This window comes from Bombus fervidus, chromosome 7 (genome assembly GCF_041682495.2).
Source record: "Bombus fervidus isolate BK054 chromosome 7, iyBomFerv1, whole genome shotgun sequence".
In the NCBI taxonomy this organism is placed as follows: Eukaryota; Metazoa; Arthropoda; class Insecta; order Hymenoptera; family Apidae; genus Bombus; species Bombus fervidus.
The window spans coordinates 13,120,485-13,145,683 of NC_091523.1; the positions used below are offsets into that span (position 1 = coordinate 13,120,485).

The 25,199-nt window shown below is 33.5% G+C and overlaps 3 protein-coding genes across 5 annotated transcripts; 2 read left to right on the plus strand and 1 right to left on the minus strand.

Moving 5' to 3' along the window:
* Nucleotides 1–2,120: 2,120 nt before the first annotated feature.
* LOC139988757 (limbic system-associated membrane protein) lies at nt 2,121–10,530 on the plus strand. Its single transcript, XM_072006479.1, has 10 exons — nt 2,121–2,291; nt 4,170–4,271; nt 5,465–5,683; nt 6,931–7,052; nt 7,165–7,306; nt 8,467–8,564; nt 9,248–9,550; nt 9,671–9,863; nt 9,953–10,006; nt 10,099–10,530. Exons 1-10 carry the CDS (start codon nt 2,252–2,254, stop codon nt 10,239–10,241), a joined length of 1,416 nt encoding a protein of 471 aa, XP_071862580.1. The 5' UTR covers nt 2,121–2,251; the 3' UTR covers nt 10,242–10,530.
* A 1,634-nt stretch (nt 10,531–12,164) lies between these two features.
* Asnrs-m (asparagine--tRNA ligase, mitochondrial) lies at nt 12,165–14,885 on the plus strand. 2 transcript variants are annotated; one of them, XM_072007710.1, is made up of 4 exons: nt 12,165–12,383; nt 12,490–13,061; nt 13,142–13,589; nt 13,683–14,885. In XM_072007710.1, exons 1-4 carry the CDS (start codon nt 12,255–12,257, stop codon nt 13,941–13,943), a joined length of 1,410 nt encoding a protein of 469 aa, XP_071863811.1. In that variant the 5' UTR covers nt 12,165–12,254; the 3' UTR covers nt 13,944–14,885. The 2 variants fall into 2 exon arrangements, with proteins under 2 accessions (XP_071863811.1, XP_071863812.1); XM_072007711.1 differs by having other exon boundaries at nt 12,293–12,383; nt 12,486–13,061.
* Pcf11 (Pcf11 cleavage and polyadenylation factor subunit) lies at nt 14,490–24,927 on the minus strand. 2 transcript variants are annotated; one of them, XM_072007707.1, is made up of 17 exons: nt 24,801–24,927; nt 23,592–23,818; nt 23,029–23,154; nt 22,482–22,667; nt 22,134–22,373; nt 21,955–22,059; nt 20,630–21,839; nt 20,129–20,243; nt 18,664–20,049; nt 18,342–18,584; nt 17,915–18,264; nt 17,528–17,792; nt 17,212–17,438; nt 16,895–17,136; nt 16,745–16,759; nt 15,744–16,230; nt 14,490–15,602 (listed from the first exon to the last, which is right to left on the minus strand). In XM_072007707.1, exons 2-17 carry the CDS (start codon nt 23,754–23,756, stop codon nt 15,262–15,264), a joined length of 5,703 nt encoding a protein of 1,900 aa, XP_071863808.1. In that variant the 5' UTR covers nt 23,757–23,818; nt 24,801–24,927; the 3' UTR covers nt 14,490–15,261. The 2 variants fall into 2 exon arrangements, with proteins under 2 accessions (XP_071863808.1, XP_071863809.1); XM_072007708.1 differs by lacking the exon at nt 16,745–16,759.
* Between the last annotated feature and the right edge of the window lie 272 nt (nt 24,928–25,199).

The following is a 25,199-nucleotide window of genomic DNA, read 5'->3' on the forward strand; positions in this document are numbered from 1 at the left end:
TCAATATCAATGTATGTCCGTCAGAATATGAAAAAAGGATCAGAGACTTTTCGCCAGCGTTAGCGAACGACAAACTCTATGCTATTAAACCATTATTCGGAATTAATCTCGCGTTGCACAGTTAAAACGTATGGCCAATTTAAATCTGTCACTGGAGCGCGACGTGTTTGCACGGATCTGTTCAAAACGTTCCGAACGCATTGAGTGACGTTTATCAAAATCTTCCGTTAATTTTGCGTTATTTGTAGAAGTCGACTGGCCATCGTGAACGGATTGCCCCGTTTACCGATAACGTCGATACCTGAATGAAATTCATTCTGCCTAACATAATATTATCAACGCATCATACTGAGCGTTGGTTAGCTTGTTACCCGGTCTATAATGCGTGAACAATGCAATGCAGTGGCATTATCTGCGTCGACGATGCCCATTAAACCAACCACTTTTATATCTTCGATAGATACATACAATCCCCTGCCTTTTGTCCTTATATTCTTTATTATCATTTCAATGGTAGAAAAATATCACAGAAACTGCCAGACTTCAATGAATACGAGTAAATGGTACAAAAGATACGGATAAACTTTGAAACATCCAATTTTAATGGATGATATGAAAACAACGAAGCGTTTAACACGATTTTCGTGGAAATTATATACCGACCTGTTATTTGGATAGAAACGGAAGATCTACAGGATTGCTGTCAGATGGGGGAGAAACCGTCACTCATAATCAATTATAGAAACAAATATCGTTTCGGTGAATTTCCTTGTCAGATATATTTCGAGCGAACAATGAATTAAAAATATATCTCGAGATCAAGGAAGATATAATAGTTAATAAAGTAATAAAGATATGACAATTTTCTTGTGTTCGTTCTATTTTATCCCGGTGCGTAAATGTTACGTTCTCGTTTTATGATAGAGAACAGCGTTAAATAACGTTCTATGCAGGTCTCGGTGAGGCAATAACTCGTCAAAGCAAGGATAGAGGAAAATTAAAATGCAATTAGACATAATCTCTATGCAAAAGTTTCGTTGTTAATTCTTTATGATTCCGCTTCAAAGTGCCTCGAAATGGTCGATTTCCTCCTTCCTTTTTTTTTATTTTTTTTTTTTTTTTCGTTGTTCACTTCGACTTCTTTTTGTTACTCCTTTCATCAGGGGAAAGTAAAATCAGCCTCGCCGATTTATTGGATTACGTCGGCCACGTTCCCAACTTACGCAGTTCAAAGTGCACTCGTGAACAACTTTTTGACAACCAACCAAAAAAAAAAAAAAGAAATAGAAAGAAAGAAGAAAAGAAAATAAAGGGAAAAAATGTTATTACGTTGAAAGCAGAAAGTTCATCTGTTCTGTGAATACTCACAAAAGACAAATCATCCCTTTTACCCTCAAGTGAAAGGTTAATTTCGTCCCTGCTTAAGACTATTCCATTGTCTCTGGGATTAAGGCGTAACAGTGACGATGACATTTTCATTTGTTTACGATCGTGACAGAGTACACGGTTTGTCGCTTCCTTTTAAAACGGGCCGTCGATTCACATATTAGATTAACGATTTAATGGATAACTCGATGAATGACTCTATGTATGGTACGTGTCGGTGCGTAAATTGAACAAATTATAGAAGAATGCCTTTGGTGTTGGTAAATGGACACCCTATGCATGTGTACATAGTGGCAGCGCTGCAATAGGGTGTGGCGGTTCTCAGTCAGAATAGAATCCCTTGTTCTAACTTTACGCGCATTACCAACCGATTTCATTTTCTTATAAAAAAAAAAATCGATGCTTTGAAGATATGGCATAATCTTTGGTACAAGACACTCGTTGACCATTTATAAAGGAAAGTATCATTATGCCAATTTCTATAAAACAATAAAATATAATTTTAAAATGATTGTAATATTTCGTCGATTCCTTCCAAAGGTTTCGTTACCGAGCATCGTTGTTTAAAACGCTTCTAAACGGTCAAGCGGAGAAGACAAATTGTTTTATGGGTGACGATATGAGCATCCCTGAATCGCAGAATGGCCCACTGGTCATAATTACGTTGGACGACAAGTGTGCGTGAGCGTGCGTGTGTGTGCGTTAAGATCGTAGGAACACGATCACCATCTTAGTACAAGATCAGTGTCTCGTGAAAAGTCGAAGAGTTCGCGCATATACCACGGACATCATTCAGAATCGCTTCCTGTTCTCCGTATATCTCGCGGTTCGAGGGTGGTGGAACGTATATGCATGTTTTTATAACATGGTGGTCTTTGGCTGGATGTTTTGCATTTTTATCATAGGTGAGCAGTAAATTTCACAAGGCACACGTATTTTTCCTTCCGAAATGCGCTTCCACCTTTCTGTAAATGTATATACACGCGTCCATGTTGTTTGTAAAAATTGGCACGTAGATTTGGTTCGAAATAACTGAATAATTTCTTTCATTGGTTTTATTACGTAATCGACTGTTTGAAAACTGTTTACGTTTGAGCGTAATTCTCAAACTACAGTATTTATCTTCTGTTTGTTCTTTGACAATCGTTCATGCACAAATCGAAGAAACCATCGTCGAAACGTGAAAACGCACCTGAAAAAGATTAAATTTCCATTTTTCGCTGCCACTGACGTTGTTTTAATTGAAATCAACAATAATAGAGATCAAGCAACTGGCTGTGAAAAAACTTTGACACGCGTAACTCCGATATAGATACATAGATTTTTCTATCAGTGGGCACATCCAGCACAATCGTACGTATTCACATATACACAGTGCTCAAAACTTATTTTGATTTATTATTGTCATTCTACATCCTCGGATCGATGAAGATCTGTTAAAAAAATGTGATCGCAGAATTGACCTTGAACATGATTTTTAACTTGAAATTCTTTTTTTAAATCGTCCAGTATTCATCAGTATTCATTCGCGACCCATGGTTCCTCTTAGACTTTTGTTCCTCGTGATGAATACTACGCGTCGCAATAGAAAAAAGAATTCGACCTTGAAAATCATGCTCAAGTACAATTTTTCGATCATCTTTTTAAACAGATGTCCACCGATCCGAAGATGTAGAATTATTTCTCAAAGCCATAATAAATAATTTTTGGACACCCTGTTGTTATGCTAGGAAAAATAGATCGAAATAACAGACAGTTTCGTGAGGTGCGTGCAATTCGTAACTTTTGTTTCGTACAATTCATAATGACGGGCTAAAATTTTCATCCTGTAAATTGAATATAATTCAAAATTTAAAGCTTTGTTCAATTTTCGGGCAACTTGCTCAATCTCCTTGCTGGTTCCCCGATTAAATTTATTAAAATTAATTCATCGTCGAACTGATTGTTTCCACGTTTATTTTCGGTTCACTTCGAGGCAATGGGATTATTTATTATTCGCGAACGCGGCCATGTGATAGCTACGGAAATGAGTTTACAATAACTGCTGTAATTTTCGCGAAATTGTTTCTGCTCTGTTTATTTCATTTCCGTACTGTTTCTGCCCTCCCATTTTCGCTCTTTACTAATTTTCTTTCTTTTTTTTTACGAGGGCGGGGTGCGATTTTAATTAAAAAAATAAATAATCTGCTACGTTTGCCGGAAATTCAGCTCGTTTGAACAAGAAAGTGAATTGTACTCACGTTCGGTTACCTGATAACCCGACGGCGTGCCGTTGCACGCAGCGCGAAAATTGAGCATACATAATGCATAGGAAATCTGCATTTAACTTTTCAACGTGACGCGCGAAAACACGGTTGCGCCACTGCCTTTATAGAACCTACGAAGCGAATTTTATAACGTCACCTTGCAGTTAGGGCTTAACAAAGTTTTTAAGAGTCAATAAAAAATGAAAATTGTAACTGAAGTTAATCGTAAAGATATTTGTTTCAATATACTATCGTTGCTGCAATTTTCGATCGATCAACAGAAGCTTCACTTTCCAATAATTTAAGTAAACCAACAAAAACCTACTCAATATCGATCAAAATCAAATGACTTCTTCAAATGTGCTATAAATTCATAGTAAACTAATGTTCGTAGTAATGAACTTTTACACTTTTGGTTGTAAAATCTACGTCTTTCTTTGCCCTTCCGATAAATACAATTTAAGCATTGCTGGTGTCTTCTTATTGTTACAAATCCTCCAATCGTTAAGTACGAATTTGTTAAATTTATTATTACAGGTAGTCGGGCAGCAGCAAACAATGGCTTCAAAAGTTATCCTACAACGGTAAAGACCTTTGAAAATGACACGGTCCTGCTTCCCTGTTACGTCGAAGATCTTGGTAAGTCGCTTCGATAAATTTTCCACCCTTAAGTGTCTTTCATTAAAGTCACAGAAGAATATTTTCCACGCGAAGACGATCACAAGTGCGATCGATTGTTTCATGTATTAACAAGCTGGGAAAATCGAGCGAATTAAAAACGGTCGAGGCGAGCACAAAAAGATTATGAAGAACTTAACTCTCCCGGTGCGACAGTTACAAACAAATATCACCTGTTGCATCTCGTAAACCGTAACAACGGTGTAACTTTAGATTCGTTAAATCACGACTGTTCTCTTTTAGTATGCAGCTTTCCTTCGTGATAAGATAAAATAATCAACGTAAATAAAAGAATCTCTTATCAACCAATAATTTGATCAAATTCGATAGTGAGATTTATAAAAAGTATCTATATGTTATAATATTTATTCCCATTTATTTAATGGCAAATATAATCATCAACATAGCTCTTTTAATAATAGCGAACGCTCGGAAGATACTTTTAACAGGAAATAGATCGCGTGTTTAGACCTTCTTTCGAACCAATATGATACTATATGGTACATTTACTATTAACTCGATCGAGAATCGAGGGTAAAGAGACGGTGCCGCAATTTCGGACAACGATCGATGTTAATTTCCCTAAGCAGGAACGCGTCCACTCGCGACACTCGTGTACAGGTATAGAACGCAAACAATTTACTGTACAATCGATCGACCTGTCATCGATGGTTTCGCTTAACGGGATTGCCTGTCAGACATTCGCTTTACCCTGCCGCGAGTTAGACAGAAGGCCACGAACGTTAAGACGATCGTAAGATCGCCACGGATTAAGGACTTGCTTCGGATTATACGCCTCGCTCCTCCGGTTTCTAGCGTAACCACGGGACCACCGTTGCCGAACTATGCCCTCGATATTCTATCGAGCTAGGATTTATGGTAAATTGGGTCAGAGAAAAGGTATTTGGTTTGCCCGTTTGGTTACTTATCGGTTGAGAGTTCACCAAACTGCATAGAGTCGTGTCAGCATACGTTGTCCCTATTTCTAGACGATTGAATATCGTACAAACCGAGTTGCCAAGTAACTTTATAACTTTATTATACGCGAACGCATATAGTAATAAATTTATCCAGAAAGTTAACAGAAAGTTTTTCATATTGAATTTAAGATAGATTGAACCGCTTTCGTGCATACAACAAACTCATATGCCTAGATAACGTACAGACGAGAGTGAGGTGGTGGAGGGATGGCATCCTTTTGGCTGACAGCGGTGAACCACGACACGAACCACCTGAAAGAGTTAAAATGTACTCAAACAGAAGCTTGGAGGTTTCCCACGTGAAACGGAACGATACCGGGGAATATGTATGCCAAGCGTCTCGACCAGCTCCCTGGGGACATGCCACGCAAGTACACGAGATTGAAGTAATGTGTGAGTAAATCCAGCAAAGATTTCTACTTCACAGACGTAAATCTATCGGTGATACGTCACAATTCGCTTCAAAGAATTGTTCCAAATTCTCTACAAAAGATTGCTCGACCTCAATGTTGAAAATTGTTTAACAACATTCCTTCTCTTCTATCGCTAATTGGTTCGGTAGAATCAATAGGCCGTACGGTGTCAATTAATCGAAATCGATAACTTAAGAGTTGAGAAGGTTCAAAGAAAACTGTGTGCGTTTCGTAGATAGGTTAAACACAAATATCGATTCTATCGCGTATCGTCGTTGGCGTGAAATTATGGATGACCCGAAAGTACATTCGAGCTCTACGTCTTTCTGCAAACAAATTCGGGAAAGTTTCCTCAGCCTCGGAATCCTCCACGGAGTTTTCCCAACCATAAGGATTTCGGTTCCATTTCGCGGAATCCAACATGTAAAAATAGAAAGAACCCTTCCAATTCGGCTGCTCCGAGAATCGAATTTTCCGTTTTTTTTCTTTTTTTTTTTTTTTTTTTTGTGTCCCATGAGATCGAAAACGCCCGTGCCTTGTCGTCCAACGATACACGCGTTTACGTATACATTCGAACATGTTTCGATCGCTAGAACTCACTTGGGTATAATTAATATTATTGGATGTCCTGTTAGGAATACCGATGGTATTGGAATACTACGGAGACTAATTCCAAGGAAATACACATATATTTTGAAGATGGTTTTCCTGAATATTTCGATTCCTTTAATAGTTTTCGATCGGAAACCTTCGACGGTCGATGTTGCCACAAATGTTGAAATAAATATCACTTTTATGAAACAATTTGTAAGGCAACAGTTTCAAACCCTTTAGTTTATACATCGTGCTAAACTCGTGACGAGAATTATAGTCTTAATCCAATAGAGACTTTATCCAATAAATGTTTTATCCCTAACCAAGTTTACATTAAATTGTGCGTTTTGAGTTTCGATTCTTGTAAAATTATACATATATATGTAAGTTATCCAAGGTATATCTAAAATAATGCATAAGTTATATATTACGACATCTGACACGAGTATCGTAGTAGCGAATAACTAACGCTCATTTAAGTACATATGTAGTTATGAATGAAATTACCAAACAAGGAGTGAGAGTAAATGTGAAAACACCAAAGCATAGAGAACGATGCTCGAGTCTAGAATATAAAATACAGAGAATGATGTGCGTCTTTGAACGTTGATCGGACTACATCGTTACTTGCAGATCCACCCAGCGTCCATCCGATACCAGAATCTGGTAAACTGGAAGTGAATTTAGGAGAGGAAGTGGATATGGCCTGTGTGGCAAAGGGTGTTCCAGTTCCGATCATATCTTGGAGGAACAAGGTAAACAATATCTTTTAGAATCACAAAAATAGAAAACGAGATATCTTTCGATAGACACAATTGGCACGAATATTAAACATAAAAAATAATGAAAATATTTATCTATTGACAGGACGGGGAAATACCATTTTTATATGATAGATCACGTCTGCGATTTCACGCTGAAAGCCCCAGCGACGCTGGACGGTACACTTGCGTGGCAAATAACGACGTTGGTGAACCTGCCATGGCCACTATAGATCTATACATTAGATGTGGGTACCGCTTTATCAAATTCGCGTAATTTTCTTCGACCACGTCACAACAGTTTATAAATAGCATTCGATTATGATTGCACGGATGTAACTAAAATTCGTGGTCCGCCTACGTTCGAGTTAATTGACTTTATGTACGCCTATATGCACAGAAGTAACGGCGTACACCATTCTGCATACGTTGTTAAACGGCCGTAATTATATTAGGAAATTGCATTCCTCTCTTTAGTATTCCAATCAAACGCCGGCACGATCTAATTGTAATCCCGCGTTGCATGTATGCGTTAAATCGTTTATGCGCAGTAATCGTCCTACGTGACAATCGTAATTGTAATCGAAAATCACAGTGCGTCGTTTCGTGCATATTTTGCATCCGATAAAACGTACAGCTTACTTTGATAAACGTTCAACCTATAATTAAATGATGCATCGCGTTAAATGATTTGATAACTAGAAGAGACGATAATTAAAAGGGTCGCTGATGTAAGCACCGATGTCAGTGAACCGTTTTAAAAAAGCCAGTGTTTTGTATACGTACATTGCCTATTCCGAGAATTTGCTGGCAAGAATGATAGATAGAGATGTTCAATGAACTTCTTACGAAATATTTAATTCTTCAAACTATGTCTTTTTCGTACAATGTTCGATATCGTCCGAATACCAGAGAAAATACAATACGCCCGTTTTTGTTAATTTTTTGACTTTTATGTCGCTGAATGAAAAGATTAAAACTGAGCTGGAAAGAACTATTCTAAAATAATTGAGATAATTGAGATAATTGAAAAGAGCACAACCCGATAAATTGGGAGATATATGTCTTTTGAAAAGAAATGTTTTATAAGAAACGAATTGTATTAGATCGATCGTTATGTTAGACTAACTTAATTAATATTAGTCTGCATAACTAATGATATTCACATGCTTTGAACGCTTTCAAAAGAGTAACGAAAACACATATTTAATGCTAAAACCAAATATAAAGATGGTTTTAATATAAAATCAGTTGAGCATTTATCGAACAAGTTTATTTAATTTTAATTGACTAAAAGGGAGAAAATGTGACTTATATTTTCCATCTGTGGCGTTCGTTCGTTAGAAAGTATAACAAAATTTTTTTATCTGTTTTAACGCATCTGATGTTACGATGGAAAACAACGCAGACAAACCCAGGATCGAGATGACGAAAACATGGATGCACGCACCCGCTGGGATAAGAGTGCAGCTACATTGTGGGGTGACTGCCTGGCCAGAGGCAACGGTGAGCAGTTTTGCGAGACTGCAAACGATATAATTACAACGCTAGTAATTAACAGCTCGTGCAACAATGGGTGTAGCTCGGAGTCAAGCCCGTTTTCACCTTGGCTGGGAATATCTTCGTTATCGGACGTTTAATTACTTCCCAGTTCCGCGCTTGGATTTGTTTTGACTAGATGCTATCGTTGATAAAGAAACAAGAAGCTGTATTCTTCGTTTAACTTTCATCTCGATGTTATCGCTTAACAAGTCTTTTCTCGATATGTAGGAAGGAATCTAACGCGAGAAGTAATGATTAGAAATATATAATTCGCACGACAAATATATAAACCTTCGACTGGCTCTGCCTGTAGAGCAATTTCTTTGAACCTATCCCTTGGAGTTAATAACGCGTGACGAATCGATTGACGGGAAACGTGACTCGCGATACTTCTTCTTGCAAAGAAAAAAAAAAAAAATAGCTACTACGGTTAAATTCTTTGCTGACGCGGCATTTCTTCCACACTTGTCTCGAACGGGAAAGATTGCCGTGGTGCATTTTGACGAACGATTTTCTCAGTTACATCATCATACTCTCGATAAATCTACTTGAACCGATGGAAAAAGTTTAATAACATTGATGATTTAACAAAAAGATATAACTTTCTTTTCTTTCTATGTCATCGGATCTATAAATCCGATCTACAGGTGGAGTGGTATTTCAACAATAGAAGCGTGAAATATTCATCGAGGATAGTGAAACACAACGCAGGCAGCGATCACAGTTTAGTGATAAGGAACGTCAGGACGACGGATTATGGTTTCTACCTTTGCAGAGCTTCTAATTCCTTGGGAATCACCGAGGCAGCGGTCGAATTATCGGGTGTTGCGAATCCGCCCGTCTTTAAAAAGACTTCGCCCAGCCTCTCTAAGACCTCGTACAATTTCGTCTGGGAGGTTCACAGTTACAGTCCAATAGTTCAGTACGAATTCAGATTTCGTAAATACGTGGTAAGATTCAATACTTTCAATACTGGTTGATTTATAATTAATATAGGTATATTTTATCTAAGCTTGTATTCTATTATATCATCGTATTATTTGTACCGTCGTGAATTTTTTAATCTTTAGAACGGTGTTCCTGGTCAATGGTGTAAATTGTACATACCCAGCGGCAACGATGGAAACAGTTTCATACACACATACTCGTTCAAATTGACGGGATTGCAAGAAGCAACGCATTATGAGGCGCTTGTTTTATCGAAAAATCGTTATGGCTGGAGTAAGTCGTCGGAAATAATACGATTCGCAACGGAAGGTGCTCGTAAGTACTACAAATAATTTCTTTCTTGACATAAAAATGATTTCATTTCATTTACGTGATTTCATAATCTGTATAATTTCTTTTTTCAGTGGACAAAGATAATTACATAACGAACGCGATACAAGAGGATAAAATCGCACCAGGTAACTTTATATTTCATGTTAGTTATTTAGAATAATTATAATTGAAGATACTATAATAAAATATTGTATGTAAAAATCATTTCTTTTCGTAGCCGTACAACTTGCATCAATGTCCCAACATCCTCCTCTGGATACTGATAACGGCGAATCCTCTGTTACGCAAGCAAAAGCAATGACAATTATAATAATGATATTTATATTATATGTTTTCAACATTAATTTTTGTAAGTTGTAAGATATTTGTATAAATTACTAACGTCGCATTAAATTAGGTTTTATTGATTAATGAAGTAGAAACAGAAGAAAGAAAGGTTAATTCTGTCCTATATTAGGATAAAATTTCATGAACATTAAGCTGTTTGAACTTTAAGATTGTAAATAGATTTTAACTTACGCGTTCAATGATAATCATATATATACATATGTTTTGAATACTATAATAGGGAAAATGTTTATTTGTGAAGAAGAGAAACTTTTTAAATAGATTATAAAACTATGTATAAAATAAATCATGAAAAATATAATTCGTTGTGATTCACTTTCGAAAGATATTAATCAAACAGTCTTATAGTTAATCCTTTTTCATACTCAATGATATGAACTCCATATCATGACTACGTAATTGTAAATATATACAATATACGAAATAGATATGACATTATATGGGATATTGACTAAGGACGCAGACGAAACATTCGTCTATGCCCGTACCTCGCCTGTAGTAATGGCATCGACTAAATACAGGATAGACCCGCTATTAAATGAGATATCGTATCTCACATTCTAAAATACTGGTTTCGAAACAAAATCTGAGTGTTTCTTGCGTCCTCCACGGTTTGCTATAAGATATTATGATGGACCATAAAAACTAAAACTCTTGTAAAAGAATTGCTAAATATCTGTAATTAATACAAATTGAAATATTATATAAATTTTGTTCAACTTTATGTTTGACTATTATAATAGAATTATTCTTATCAGCAACTGGTATTTAATATAAAATAGTACCATAGGAGTGCAAACTTAATTTTACTTGATAAAAAATATAAAAATTATAAAAATAATTATTGTAATAAATCGTTGATGGTGTCAATTTACAATAAAGATTTTAAAATTATTAAATTTGATTTTATTATAAAGGAAACATCACTTTTCATAACATCGATAAAAATCGTCACCTTTTGACCTTAGAAAAAAGTCACCTTGTAATAGGTAAAAACATAGACGAGTTATGCTGGTAAATTGACCCTGAATTAATAGATACAACTCTAAATTCTTAGATAAACTCCTAGGGTAAAACTAAGAAAAAAGCGAAGTGCACGAGCTCAGTTTTGCTTCAACTCCTGTATCGTGAAAATCGGAAAAAAGCAAAAGCCTAACTAAAAAAAGTAAAAACTTGCACTTATTGATAATTTAATTATTAGTTTATAACATCTAAAATTGATTGTAGTACAATATAAAAATCATTTTTCATATCGTCAGCAAAAATTTTGTGTAAGGAGCTACTGAAAATGACTATGTCCCATCTCTTATTTGCTCATCTTGGAATGATAAATTGAAAATAATAAGAATACGTATTCTCAATTGAAATTTCTAGAAAATCAGTTCTTCAAAATATTCAAATACTATACAAATATTATATTAAGTTTTCCTATTTAATTAAAAACTTAAAAATTAGGAAAGGAATAAAGAATATTTTATAAAACAACGGTAGAACGTATCGACTTAAACCAAGTTGAAGTAACAGACTTCCTTTCGAGAATTTAACAAATATAGATCTTTCTATAGGTATATACACGGTGCATACGATTCTGCTATAATGTATTGTCTTTATCGCTCTCGATGATTGAGTTGAATATATCTAATTTCTACCTTCGTTGTAACAAATCGCAGAGGGCGTAAAAAACATTCTGATTTTTTTCAGATCGATATTTCAGAATCTGAGAATTTCTGTTCTTACAATTAATCAATACGTATATCAATTATGATTACTAATTATATCGAAAATAATTAACTGTCACTAGATTTAACTATCATTCCTACCATTCCAATAACGTTGATTTCATATTTTATTCTGAACCGATAATGTTGTATCTGACATGAAAGTAGTAACCTGGGCTACGTAGTCCCCGGATCGCGGAACACAAATTTATATTGTATGTTAGGTCTATCTTATGCCTTGTCTGTGGTAATAACTTCGTGATTTTATTATCGTTAATTGCACAAATTCCGCAAAAACAAAAGAAAAATGTCATTTCTTAAGTTTAACAGGAATTTATTTGCTATCCTTAAACTCCAAAGACGTCATGTTCACAGTATGTTACAAATATATAATGATAATTCTGAAACTATTGTTGGAAGACATATAAAAGTACAGGTTAGCTGTATCTTATAGTTTTTTAATATTTTTTTTATATTGTTTTGATTATTAATATCTCTTGTTATTTGTGATATTAACCTTTGAAACAATTTATTAAAGATAGGGTTGGGTTCATGGAATGAGAAAGATGAAAAATGACATTTTTATTGATATTATGGATGGGTCAACTCCTAAAATGTTCCAACTTGTTATACCAAAATCAAATAAACCAGACAAATTAAGTTTTGGAAGTAGTATTAAGGCAGAAGGAAAATTAGCCTTAAGTTCAAGTGGTACAGTTGAACTACGTACAGATAATATTGTTGTAATTGGTATGTGTGATGTTATGGATGGATATCCTTTTGCTCCAAGAAAACAGTATCATATGGATTATATTAGACAGTTTCTTCATTTAAGACCAAGAACTAGAATATTTTCATCTTTATTAAGGATACGTGGTATGACATCTGCAACTATTGAAAATTATTTGAGAAGTAAAGGTTATGTTCATATACATACACCAGTTTTAACTTCAAATGACTGTGAAGGAGCTGGTGAATTATTTTTAGTTAAGCCAAATTCTAAAGATCTATTAAAATCAATGGAAAGGAAAGGTTTAGAGGAAGAAGCATCATTTTTTAGTACTAAAACTTTTTTAACAGTATCAGGACAATTACATTTAGAAGCTGCTGCCAGGTGAATAGATTATAGGATTTTATGAATAATATTTAAGCAAAGAAAAATTATATACCTAAAGTATGCATAAAACATTTTAGAGCATTTACAAAAGTGTATAGCTTTGGACCAATATTCAGAGCTGAAAATTGTAAAGGAAGATTACATTTAGCTGAATTTTATATGTTAGAAACTGAATTAGCATTTATTAATAGTATTGATAATATAATGATTGCAGTTGAATCATTAATAAAATATGTGGTTAAAGATATACTCGTAAAATGTGCTTCAGATATACATGCAATAGGTGGTTGTGAGGTACAGTGGTTGGATAAAAAATTTGCATGTATAACGTATGATGAAGCAGTTAATATTTTACAAAATAATACAAGTTACTTAGGGATTCCTATTAAATATGGAGCAAACCTATCTAAAGAACATGAATTGTTTCTAGTGAAACATAACGATAATATTCCCATATTTATTACAAATTGGCCAAAAGAAACAAAACCTTTTTATATGAAAGAATGTAAAGATGATACTTCAAAGGTGAGTATAGTGAATTTAATAAATTTTGAATTTGATAAATATCTTTACAAATAATAATCATTGTAAAGGTATATATGATCCTTTCTTTTTAAGGTTGCTGCAATAGATCTTTTAGTACCTACTGTAGGGGAGTTAGTAGGAGGCAGTATACGTGAAGATGATTATGAAAAGTTAAAGTCAAAGTTACCCTTAAAATCTAATCTTTCTTGGTACTTAGAACTTCGAAAATATGGTAATGTTCCAACTGGAGGTTTTGGAATGGGGTTTGAAAGATTTTTACAATTTATTTTTAATATACCAAATATTAAGGATACAATCCCTTTCCCAAGGTGGCCCCATAATTGTAGCTTATAAATAGAAATCGCAAGATCTATTATCTACATGGTTATCCCATAACAAAATATATATATATGTATATATATGTATGTATATATATACATATAATTTTATATGCAATTAAAGTATTTAAAAATAAATTGTCTTTTAGGGAAACGTACACAAACATTTATATGGAATAATTAGTACACAAAACTATTTTAGAAATTATTTTTTATTATGCTCTCAACGTCAAATATTACAAAATTATTAGATTAAGTATAAGGAGAAAATAGTAACATCAAATCATTTTTTTTTTTTTTTTTTTTCTAAAAATAAGATTTATTGAATACCGAAACAGATCTGAACTAAAGAGTAACTTTTTATTAATACTTGTTTATTTCTTCAAATATTTTTATAGTTAAAAATTTAAATTTCTAAAGTTCTTCAGCAATAGCGATTATCATAAGGGATATTTTAGACAGGTAAATTTAGTAGGATCATAAATAAGCAACCAAAGGACGTTAAACCCCGAATGATTAACAAGATTTTTCTTTATACAACAAAATAATTCTTCTCTAGTAGTAACTGTTCTTCTTTACCCAATATCGTCGGGATTAATTTTATGTTGGTATTATGTACATTATAATCAACAATTTTATATCACACAATTTGTACACCTAACTAAATTGGGTAATCTTCCATCATTTCTACGGGACCTCGTTTTCGTGCTTTGTAAAATCAAATTGGGGATGATGCTTCTAGAAAACAATGTATCGAATACCATTCAAATGTTTTTACAAAGTACAAACGGTATGAAATTCTCAGTTAGTCTTGTGCATATCAGTATTACATTCCTGACACTTCTCTGTCACGAAACACGATTGCACTCGATATTATTGGGAATGCTACTATATCATATCTCGCTTCTAGTTAGACTGTTTCGATTACATTAAATATGTACAGTTTTTGTTCTCTTTTCGCCTTAATTAAAATTTAAAAACTAAATACACGCATACACTTATACAATCACACATTGTAACACGTACTTTTAGCTTATACGACGTGATATTTGAAAATAGATGTGATTAATTCCTTTTACTACATTAGCAGTTCAAAGAAATATTCAGATAAAAATTGTGCATGTGAAATGCAAAAAATAGGAAAGTAAAATACAGAAAAATGAATAATACAATAAAAAAAGAAAGCAAAAAATTCTGTAATCGCACTACATCACATCGTACAAGCTGCACAAATATGATATACAATGCAACAATACTTAATTTTAAGTAGTGTTAAACATGAATTCATTCTCACACTCCCACACATACATATTTCAAATACATACATGTACTATTTACATAATTGAGCAGAGTCCCGATAACTCTTGCCCTCTTTCCACGGGAGGTAAATTTGAAAGTTTTCTACCTTGCAAAGCAGGTTTGATAGAAGCAGGCACCAAAGGTTCTGTTATTTCTTCAGTAGGTGTTTCAACTATAGGTTTTTCTTTTTCCTTTGAATCCTCTGGTTCTTTATTGATACACAATGGTTTCGTAATATTAATCTTAATCCGAGAAGGAGCCGCTGGCATCGCCGCAGGCGTAGAATCCAATTCTACATTCCCGTCTATAGAACTCTTCACAGCTGCGTATGTCGTATCAACCGTTGCAGGTTCAGTTATTATACTTTCTTCAGGATCTATATGTAAAATTGTTTCACAAATTTTTAAAAAATTTATTATATTAAAAAAAATATATATATATATCAATTTGCTTGAATCGATGTTAAAAAGTCATAATATTAAAACATGATATTATATATAAAGCATACAATACGTACCTAGTTCCTGTTCAATAGGTTCTTCTTTAATCTCTATGTTAGTAAAATCGAAATGTTCGTCTAATTGTTCCTCGGGTTCGTCAATTGGTTCTTCTTTAATTTTAATATTTTCAAAAGATTTATCCACATTTTCTGTTTCTGGTATTTCTGTTTCGACTGTATCTTCTTTTTCTATACTTTCCATATCAACATCCTCCTTATTACTATATTCTAATTCTTGTTCTTCCATTTTTACATTTTGTTCAATATCTGCATTATCTTCAATTGTAGTTTCCTCCTCTTTAATCTCCATTTCAGTAGATTCTTCCGGTACCTTATCTTCTATTATTTCACCCGACGGTTCTACTGTTTCGAATTCAGTATTTAATGCTTCCATACTTAATTCATCAGTCTTATTTTCTTCTGCGAACGTTTCATCTGAGCTCTCCTTTTTTTCATCCTCCATTTCCTCTATTGTTTCTTCAAGCGCAGATTTTTCCAAAGCTCTCTAATGGCGTAAAGAAAGCAATATATTAATAAATTAATATACAATATATGCAATACAATAAAATATATAATGATACAAATATACAATGGTAAGAAGTATAAACGTGCAACAAAATTTTATATAAATGAACATTTCTTATTGCCTTACTTTCTAACATACATATGTGAATTAGAAACTATTTTAAATTAATCATCCAAATTATTTATGTCATAAGATAATGTATGTATTCAATAAAATTTGAATCTTACTAAATAATAAATGTAATCATGACTTTCATTCCTATTTATGTACAAAATGTTAAAAATCAATTCATGACAAAAAGAAATTATATGTTATATACATTTCTATAAAATTAAAAAGTTAATCTATAAAATTAAAAAGTTAAATAAAATAAAATATATATCGCAGAATTTACATTACATCTTTCATTGCCTAATTACTTCCACTATATCTATAAGTGCGGAAACTTTCTGCAAGTGCAATATGAAAATATGGATTATTAAGAAGCACATACCACGAGACTCTTTTCCTATTTTTTGTAAGAATGCAACAAATGAAGAATTCATTAATAAATTTATATCGATATTATATTCCGATTAATTGATCGGAAATATGATAAAATGTTAACAAAAAATATAGGAAGATATAAAAAGATAAAACCAACCTTGTAATCATCAAGACACAATGGATGATAATTCTTTCCTTCAAAGTTAATTGCTGGTCTTAGATGCCACTCCTCCTTTTCTTCATTATAAAATTGTTCAAATGCATCATGACATACTTGACATCTAGAATCCTCGTCAGTTCCAGTGGGAACACTAGGCTGTGAGGCTTCTTGAGGAGAATCCTCGGCCGTGATACCTTCCGTATCAGCCGTCTGTTTTTCCGTTTCAAACCAACTTTGTACTAAACAATATAAATAAGATATTAGGTCTTCCATTACAAAATAGATTACAAATAATAAAAATAAAAAATTTTTACCTCTATCTTCTAAATCTTCAATTTCTTCAAACTGTATCCAATCACTAACATCATAATACCAAGGTCGTGAATGAGCCTTTCTTGCAGAATCTCTTTCTCGTCTGTTTTGCCTAAAGTGCCAATCTAAATGATGACTATACCGAGTTGCTAATTCTGGTGCAAATCTGGCACCACAAGAACTACACTGCATGCCACTGTACAATGCTGCCGCAATAGCCGGTTGCTTACTAAAATAAAGAATATTTCCAATTCAAAATACATTAATGCAAAATACAATAATTAATTTAAAATAGTGTTTTATTACAATTATACTTACACCTTAAGTGTTTCTGGTTTATCAAATGAAACCGGAATAATTTCTGGTTCCTTCTTTTCTTCCTCTTCTTGTTTCTTTTGTTCAGAAAGATTTGATACAATACCAGTCTCTACTAATCTCTGAAACAGTTCATTCATATTCAGTGGTAATGATAATGGTGGAGCAGTTGTAGGTGGATTTTCAGCTGGTTCAGCTTGATAAGATAATCCAGACGATGGTGCCATTGCAGATGGTAAAGCTGAAGATAACACATCTAATTGCAAATCTGAAACAAAACAAATTTTCGCTACAAGTTTAATGTAATATTACACAGAAGAATATACTATATTTTAGTCCACATACTATTTTACATATTACATGATGTGTTATTACAAATATAATATTTACCCGGTTTAGGAGTAGATCTAAGATCCGAACCATCTTGTGACGTTGATTCATGTTCAACAGCAGAAAACTGCGTTGGTGTAGAAGCTGCATCCACTTTCGGCTTTTGTGTCAATAGAGGCGGGGTAGGTGGTGCTTCGATAGGTTCTTCACCTTTCATACCTGCTATCTTAACATATCCTGGTCGGACACCTCTAGGCAGTACCGAAAATCTTATAAAATGCTTTTTATCCCTAACAATAATTGGTTTAGGTAGTCCACCGAATTCCACTTTAAATGGCCGTCCATTTAAAAGAACTGTTTGTAACGAGTCTATAAATTCAAGCGTATGAGGTTTCCCTTCAATTTCAAATCTGTAAATAATTAAATTTATAAGTATTGTTTTATACATGTTTAGTCTAAAGTTTGTAATAATACGAACACAACTTACATTTGAGGTTTTGCATCTAAAAATACAGGAACCATATTTCGGGCATTAATAATAAGATTAATTTTGGCAACTACTAAGTCTGTTCTCTTTACAGTACCAATCTTAACAAGGGGTGGAGGTCCTTCCAATTTCACGTTAACCTTTTTACCACCAAGATCTACTGTTATTGGCATACCACCGAAATAACACTCATACCACCTATCATCAATATATAACTCTCTCGTTGGTGCACCTAATTTAATCCTGAAAATATAAACAGGTCAATAATATCTTACATTATATATAAATCTGTTAGTCGAATGCACGACATTACGATACATACCTATGAACTTCACCTTCATAAATAAATTCTTTGTAATTATCATTAAATGCACAGGTTATAGTGATCTTATCATCAATTAAAATCCGCCGTATACCATCTTGAAATCCGATTTCTCTTGGATCATCCCAATTCATAAAAACTACTCCAGTTTGACCATAGTACCTGATTTCACGTGGTATATGCTGTATGTCTATATCTATAGATTTCATAGTATCTCTTGCAATTTCATCTAATAATTTTGAATCTGGTGGCGGTAATTCACGACTATGAGGATTTGGATTCTTTATCATCGTAGTAGTATAATTTTGATCACCATCTTCGATATCATACTTCGAAGACGAACTTGGCGATACGTTTCTTGAAGCATTCAATGATGACATATTTGTATTTGATATAAGACTTGTCATTGGTCCATTATTTATCATCATTCCAGGTCCGTTCATTCCCGGTAATGATATAGGCGGATTCGGCATGCCCATTGGTCCAATTGGACCATTAGGTAATAAATTTGACATGAGCGGACCATTAGGTCCCATAGGTCCCATCATTCCAGGTCCTAATCGTGGGTTTGGACCAATAGAGTGATTGAAGCCACCGTGATATTGATAGTCGGGTCGCATTGGTCCGAAGTGTCTTGGATTTTGCCATGGACCAACTGGCCTAAAATCTGAATTAAAATGTCCTTGCGGTCCACCATAAGGAGGTCCCGGTGGATGAGCCCATGGTCCTGGTTGTTGCCATGGTTGATTCTGCCATCTAGGGCCATTTGGATTTCTTGCAATAGGATGATCTTTGTTTCTCATCATTTCCTTATCACCAGAAGGACTAAATGTAGTCGTACGCTCACCAGGACCCGCCATATCCAAGTTTACACCCTTTTCCCATACTATAGAACCTACTTCTTTTTCCTTTCGTTGTGCAGCTCTTAATTTCCGATCTTCACTCATATGTAAAACTTCTTGAATGAGAGTATTGTATTGAGTTTTAGTAATGGATCCTTGATTCAATTGTTCGGCAGCTTGTTTCATTATAATTTCTATATTTCTATCTTCATTCTTTTCAGGTTTATCATTTTCTCGACCTCTTCGACCTGATCTGTTATCTTGATCTTCGTTCGATAATGTTCTTCTTCTTTCTTTAGGATCATCCGGAAGTTTGTTGTAAAGCCTCAGTCTACCCAATCTATCTCTGTTACGATCTCTAGCATCACGCTTATCATCAGTATTATTAGCTTGCTTTTCTCTGTCATTCTTTGATGGTGTCTTTAGTTTTGCCCACCCATCTTTGCCATCTTCACCAGATATTACGGGTGGAGGCGGTGTCGGTGGTCGTCCAGCTTTAGGATGAGTTAATGTTCGCAGATCAACGTCTTCATTTCCAAATAATCTATAAAATTAGAAGAATTACGTTAACTGTGCGCTATATATCTTGTATAGCAAAGAAAAAAGGAAATAAAAATACATACGCATCAAACTTTTCAGCTTTTGTTTTCTTTACTAATGTAGATTCCATGTGTTCTGCAGTTTGTCTTTTGTTAGTATTAACTGCTGGTGGTAGTACACGCAAATCTAAGTCCTCTTCTGAAAAAGATTTCGAAGCAAAGTGAAATAACTCATATATTATACAAGAATTATATGCGTATTTAATTTTACCAACATATAGGAACATTGCATCCTCTTTTGCATGCTAGTTTTATATCTTGAGAAACAAAAAATGTTTGTTCGAAACAGAGAAATAAAGAATATATTATTCATGAATAAAATATATTTTAATGTTTCGCCTTTGAAGATTTAAAGTAATATTACAGCTGAAATTGTTCTGACGCAAATCTTTAGAGCTAGGGACATCGTTGTAACCACTTATCATGAAAAATTAACTCACCATTAAATAATGCAAAGTATATGATGCACATGTGTGTCTATAAATAATTTATATTTATGTTGAAAAACGTAAAATATTAACTTACTCTTTTCTAATACAGAAGCGGCTGCACCTGGAAGAGGTAGTGTTGCTCTCAAGTCTTCATCTTTGCTGGATGATTCCAAAGTTGGTTCCGCAGCAGTTTGAACGTTTCCAGCATTTGCTGGAGAGCGCTCGGGACTAAGACTGCCATCCTTATTACGTCTTACGTAATTTCTTTGTCTAGCATTCGGTCTGATTTCTTTAAATGTAGGTGGGTGAGGAGGAGAGACTATCAATGAACCAGATTGCTCCTCCTCAGTAACACCACTAGAATTGCTTAGACTTAAATTGGATTTTGCATCATTGCGCCTAGGAATTCTATATGGAGGACTTGGACTGCGTTTTCTCGATTTTGTGTTCTTTTTCCGATTTTTAGAGTTTTGGAAGGATTGGGGAGAGGTACGCGAGGATGGTGAACTGTCTCCACTATCTTTTTCACGAGATTTGGACCTAACAGGACTGGCATCTCTGTCGATTTTCGGTATTTTACACGGAGATGTTTGAGGTTGTTTAGATCGCGATTTGTTACCTAGTTTTCTATGCGAGGATTTTGAGGAAGCAGATTTGTCGATTACCGAAGATGAAGAAGTTCGAGAATTCGAACTCTTCGAATCTTTCGACTTGGAATCGTTATTTCCACCTCCTCTATTACTCGCAGATAAAGAACTATTGCTACCGATAGATAGACTTTGAGAACCTTTGGAATTATTACTGTTTAGGTTACCACTACTATTACTAGACAATCGAGGGTCTTTCTTTTGACTTGTTCGATGCGACACAGCATCTTTATTTGCGTTACCACTGAAATTTTTATTGTTATTATTATTGTTGAGGTTCGTATTAGCATTATTGTTATTACTAGCGTTTAATGTCGCAGTATCGGAGCCGGCAAGATTTGTCGGAGACTTGTTGATAGTGCTAGTCACAGCCTGTTTCGAAAGTAACTGCTGTTTTAATTGATCTGAAAGTACAGTGTTTGTATGTGCCGCTAACTGCGCTTGGCCTTCACCCCGCGAATCCTTCTGAGTTGGTGTACTTATTCGCTGACGAGGATCCACGCTTGAAACTGGTACATCTTGAGCCGAGGTAGTTTTTAGTCTTGGATCACGAGATACCGGTTTAGCTGATGCTACTGCTATACTACTAGCTGGTGCAATTCGTGGGCCATTGTTCATTCCTGCATTTTTCAGAAGTGAAGCGACTGCTGCTGGAAACTTCAAAGAGGAAAAGTACTATTAAAAAATAATACATAACATACATAATAAGCAATAATTTTGCTTCATAGCATTTTGTGGCACAATGATGAAAATGTATAATTTAAATAACTACCTGTTTTGCTACTTGCTTTGATACTTGACTTGGCACAGTGGTTGCAACAGGTTTCCCTTGCGTGACAGTTTCTGTGCTTGGCGTAATATGTGTTGTAACTGCAACCTATTCAAAGAAAAATAATAAAGTTTGGTTAAAATTAAAAATGCAGTTAAAAAAAAGATTATTTTGCAACTCACCAGTTCAGCTTTTAAATTTCCAGCTTGCTTATCGAGTTGCCGCTGTTGTTGTTCTAAATTAGCTTTAGCTTGAAGTAATTCTAATTCAATCTTTTTTTTCTGTAGTTCTATCAGTTCTCGCTGTTTCTTTAATAATTGCTCTCGCATTGCTGCTTCCGTTGGTGTCACAGGATCACCTGGTGGAAGCTTAACAGGTGCTACGATTGGTTGTGAGACAATAGATGTTGCTGATTGTTGGGGCTAGAAATAAAATTGTATGAATTACATTTCAAGTATGAAAATATATTATCTAATCACATATTCGTTATATATACATATATTTCAAGCAAATAAGATTATTAAACTAACCATTGAAAAAAAACGAGGATTAACATGGATAGATCCAGAAGAAACACTAGTAGGAGAGGCAGTGATTGGCCAGGCAGGATCAATACTTTGCACTCGTACATCCAAAGAAAATAATTTCTTTGCTGGAAATACATCATTCCATGTTTGCCTCAATTTCCACATGCTGGCTCTTGTATTCTCATCCACCTAATTATTTATACAAATAATAATTAGTTTTATGTTCCTTCTGTCTTTAGAAAATTTTAAACTTTATACTTTATAGTATATAGAGATAGTGTAGATACACAAAGTACAATGACCTGGTATTGACTAAATAATTATCTTATATCTCTATGGACTGTAAGTCTTACAATTGCAATACATTTGTTTTTTTTTTCTTTTTTTTTTTCAGATATAAATATAGTATAAGATCAAGCAAATTAATTTAAAATAAAACAAGATTATACATATTTTGAACAAGAAGAAAAAAAAAAGAAAGAAAAATAGGAATAATTAATATATATTTTTAAATAATATGCATTTTTCAAATAGTAGTTAGTAAACATACCTTTTCAAACACTCCACAAAAAGTATTTACAATATTTTGAGTGAAGAGATTTAAATATGCTCCATTAACATTCTTCACAATCGAATCAATCAAGTAAAGGACAGGTAACTTGATATCACTTCTCACCTATTACGACATAATATAATGTATATATATTTAAAATTATATCAATAAATTTAAGCTATTATTTCATACCATAATGTATACACAAAGGTGACATAAATACAATTGAAAAACAAAGAAAAAAAGGTGATTATACAAATAATTACATTGTATTGTACAACTTATTATAGTTCATTTATCTTTATTTGTCTTATTTACTTTTGCTATATTTTAAATAAGCAAAGGTATGAAATACAGCTTTGCTAGTTTTAGCACTTACAATGTATAATTCATAAATATTAAAAAAAATAGGACATGTAAATTTCCAAAACTCCAATCTCTTATAGACATTAAAAGAATAATATTAAATAAGCATGTAACAACGTAAAAATAATATATTTTATAATATACAAAACAACTTATATACTATTTGAACTAAAATATTACAATAGATAAATAACCTTTTGTAGATGATCCTCAACAGCTTGTACAATTGCTGGTGCATGTTCTATGTTATCTTCAGCCAACATAGTAAGCATATTAATTAATGGTTTACTGTTAATCGTCAAATCAGACAACGATGAGATATACTCATCCGCTATTTCCTTAGACTTTGTTGATGTCATGATGTTGCTTTACCAATGGATAAATGCAACAAATCTTCGTCAAATTGACAGTGATAATTATACTGTAACACACAAAGAAACAGGTATTAGGAACAATAACATATTTTTTAATATATGAAGGCAATGACATAAACACATAACTCTTATTGATCTTTTATTAAAATAATATATTTAGTGACAAGAATTTATTCATTCTTTATTACACAACTTTAATAATTGTTTTAAAATATTCTTAATGTGCAATGTCATATAAAAGTCTCTTAACTTCAAAAAATATTTTATAAAAAGAATTAAATATAAAAACTACAAAATTATAGAAACATTAATATATCCATATATTGAATAGTTACAATTTCACACGTGCGCATTCTACAACTTTAGAAAGTAACAACAAATTGTTAACATTATAATTCAATGGACAGTTAAATAATTATTGTTTGTTACATATTTGTGAGATTACAATAAAATTGGAAAATTTTAATATATGAAAATATGGAATATTCTAATCAAAATTATTTGTTGTATAAATAAAAATATAGTGCACAACAAAATCTTTGTTTGCTATTAGTTCTTGACTTTTTATGGTTAGACCACTCCACTTTTACTGAATTGCGATATATATATAAAACAGAAAAATTGGACACGTATACAATGTCTTAAAATTTAGCTTGTACTGAACAAATTAATGTAATCAATCTTAAAGTATTAACCTGAACAAGAATTAATACGTTATAATCTCTATTTATGTAATATTATCTGAAATCTTTTTACAAAAGATTGGTAGACGTCATACACACATATCGATTTTTTCAATGTTTTAACAATTATGCACTTTCCAAAAATTTTTTTTAACACTACTACTGCAATATCCATACATGTTCTAAAACATCAGCACAAATATCTAAGTGTACACGAATAACTAACACGCATCTGGATTTCTTTAACGCCTAACTCGAGCAAGCTTGAACGACATTGATATTATAACTTCACGTTCTATAATGAGTTTTACCGAGAACACTATAAGCGACACTGGTTAACATTTACCTTTTTAATGCATTTCGAAAAAACAGAAATATCCCGAAGCACGATTATTTTGACTTTTCGCGATAATCACGCGGACACTACTGCTACGCCAAACGGGATATCCACGTATAATGGCTACCATTCCTTTGTACCTTCTAACGGGATTACAAATGTATAACGCTCATCGTGATTGGATAAATTTCTTACTCTGTCGGTTGAATTTCTGTAAAGAACCAATCACATATTCCGTTGCAAAATACAACCAGTTTGCTTAGTATACTAGAAGTTCACAATTTTCCGCACGTGTCGCTAGTGTGCAAAATGGAAGCATATAGATGTATTTTCATTGGACGATTCTTATGAGTAATTTATATTGAGACAAAACGACAAAATGAAATTACGAAGTCTATTGAAATTTAT

Excerpts from the sequence above, each read along its gene's own strand:
- LOC139988757 (XM_072006479.1), top strand. The coding sequence starts at position 2,252 with ATGGTGGTCTTTGGCTGGATGTTTTGCATTTTTATCATAG. Across the intron at positions 2,292-4,169 it reads GTTTTGCATTTTTATCATAG|GTAGTCGGGCAGCAGCAAAC; the intron begins GTGAGCAGTAAA and ends TTATTATTACAG. Across the intron at positions 4,272-5,464 it reads CTGTTACGTCGAAGATCTTG|ATAACGTACAGACGAGAGTG; the intron begins GTAAGTCGCTTC and ends TCATATGCCTAG.
- Asnrs-m (XM_072007710.1), top strand. The coding sequence starts at position 12,255 with ATGTCATTTCTTAAGTTTAACAGGAATTTATTTGCTATCCTTAAACTC. Across the intron at positions 12,384-12,489 it reads GAAGACATATAAAAGTACAG|GGTTGGGTTCATGGAATGAG; the intron begins GTTAGCTGTATC and ends TATTAAAGATAG. Across the intron at positions 13,062-13,141 it reads CATTTAGAAGCTGCTGCCAG|AGCATTTACAAAAGTGTATA; the intron begins GTGAATAGATTA and ends AAAACATTTTAG.
- Pcf11 (XM_072007707.1), bottom strand. The coding sequence starts at position 23,756 with ATGACATCAACAAAGTCTAAGGAAATAGCGGATGAGTATATCTCATCG. Across the intron at positions 20,050-20,128 it reads AAAGCTGAAAAGTTTGATGC|ATTATTTGGAAATGAAGACG; the intron begins GTATGTATTTTT and ends CTAATTTTATAG. Across the intron at positions 17,137-17,211 it reads TGAAGATTTAGAAGATAGAG|TACAAAGTTGGTTTGAAACG; the intron begins GTAAAAATTTTT and ends TATATTGTTTAG.